The 1684-nt window shown below is 50.5% G+C and overlaps 1 protein-coding gene across 1 annotated transcript in view; it reads left to right on the forward strand.

Moving 5' to 3' along the window:
- LOC104983209 (kinesin-like protein KIF19) overlaps nt 1-1684 on the forward strand; it is a 25105-nt gene that overhangs the window by 20036 nt on the left and 3385 nt on the right. The window contains 2 exon segments of the mRNA XM_010832663.1: nt 482-515; nt 1515-1674. Of these exon segments, the coding sequence (XP_010830965.1) occupies nt 482-515; nt 1515-1674 (194 nt within the window).

The raw sequence follows: 1684 nt of genomic DNA on the forward strand, positions 1-1684 counted from the left end.
CCCTCAGCAGACACTGGTGAAGGCTAAGCCCTGGGTCTGTTCTAAAGTGCCAGGCAAGGGACTTCCCAGGTGGTCTAGTGGCTAAGACTCCACACTCCCAACGCAGAGGGCTGGGGTTCAATCCCTGGTCAGGGAACTAGATCTTGCATGTGGTAACCAAGACCCGGCTCATCCAGATTCATAAATCAATAAAAATAACTATTTTTTAAAATGCCGTGCATTAATAGAACATTCAAGAACGTTCAAGATGAGGCCAACAGATCAGGAGACAACTGCCTTGGAAAGATCATTTGTTACTCACAGTTCCCGAGAGGAGGGGGCACGCGATGCCAGGCAGGGCCGCACGAGGAGACCCCAGGGCGGCTGGAGGCAGAGGGAGGGCGGGTCAGTGTGGACCAGAGACCTCACTGAGGTTTCTGCAGGAGGAGTGGACAAGGCGGGTGGGCAGCTGAGGACTGGCTGGTCTGGATCATTCCCGCAGGCTCCGGGACACAGGGCCCGTCCTGGGTTATCTGGTACTGATAGCTTATGGTGAACGATGTCGAATTTGTGATCTCCAAAGAAGATTTAGCTTTGGGACCAGGGACCAAGCTTGATCACTCAAGAGCTTTGCAGAGTTTTATCAAAGTAAGAAAAGGGACAGGGAAAGCTTCTGACATAGACATCAGAGGGGGACTGAGAGTGCCCCCTCTCTAGTGTTAGCAAGGGAGTTAAATACTTTTTTAAATTGGTTATTACAATTAATCAAAAGAATGTCTCAAGTTTGTGAAAATTTTACCACATCTACTCCCACAATTTACATTTTAGGATAACAGGATTCGAATTGAACAATAGAAAGATCCTACCAGACCCACTCCCATAATATACATTCTAAAATATCAGGATTAGTCAGAAGGTTTTCAGGAAGAAGAAACTGTCCTCAAGCAGGATACATTGTTGTTATATAATCCCTAGTTCAGAGTTTAAACTGAGTTGTTTGTTGTGTAATCATCAGTTCGAGGCTTAAAGAAAAAAAACGTTTTATGTGACTAAAATGTAGAATTTGTAAAAATTTGTCCTTTCCTCCTCCTTGAGAGCCCCAGACCCCTTTCTTCTCCTCCTCGGGGACCCCGGACTTCTTATCAACCTCCTTGGGAATTGACTCTCTCAGTACCTGTCCTGGGTGATGAGGGCAGGTGGACAGTGGCCCAAATAGTGGAACCCTGTGGAGGAGAGGGAAGGCTGAGGGCTCTGGGTTGGCTGGTTTGCATATGAAAGATGTGCCTGAGGGCAAGTTGTTTGCTGTCTGTAGGACTTGGCTGTTCTGGGGGAGCTGTCCCTGCACGGTCAGCAGGGTCCCCAGATGTGACAGCATCAGAACAGGAAATGAAGGACACGGTTAATGCGGGGCACGTCCTCACAGTCAATCCCGCATGTCTCTGTGAGCGCGATTGCAAACCAGAGTCTGTAAGGACGAGCGGACTTGACAGCACAGACCCCAGGCATCTGCCCTGAACCCTTGGTCTCTCTGCCAGGTGGGCCTGGAGCAGCGTCTGGCCAATGCCAAGAAGAAGGCCTCGCAGATGGAGGAGCTGCTGCCCACGCAGGTCATCAGCGAGGACCATCGGGAGGTGCTGCGGCTGCTGTGCCGGGCGCACGAGCTGGAGTTGGAGAACATGGGGCTGCAGGCCAACAGCCTGTGCAG

This window comes from Bison bison, unplaced genomic scaffold, assembly GCF_000754665.1.
Source record: "Bison bison bison isolate TAMUID 2011002044 unplaced genomic scaffold, Bison_UMD1.0 scf7180017862013, whole genome shotgun sequence".
In the NCBI taxonomy this organism is placed as follows: Eukaryota; Metazoa; Chordata; class Mammalia; order Artiodactyla; family Bovidae; genus Bison; species Bison bison.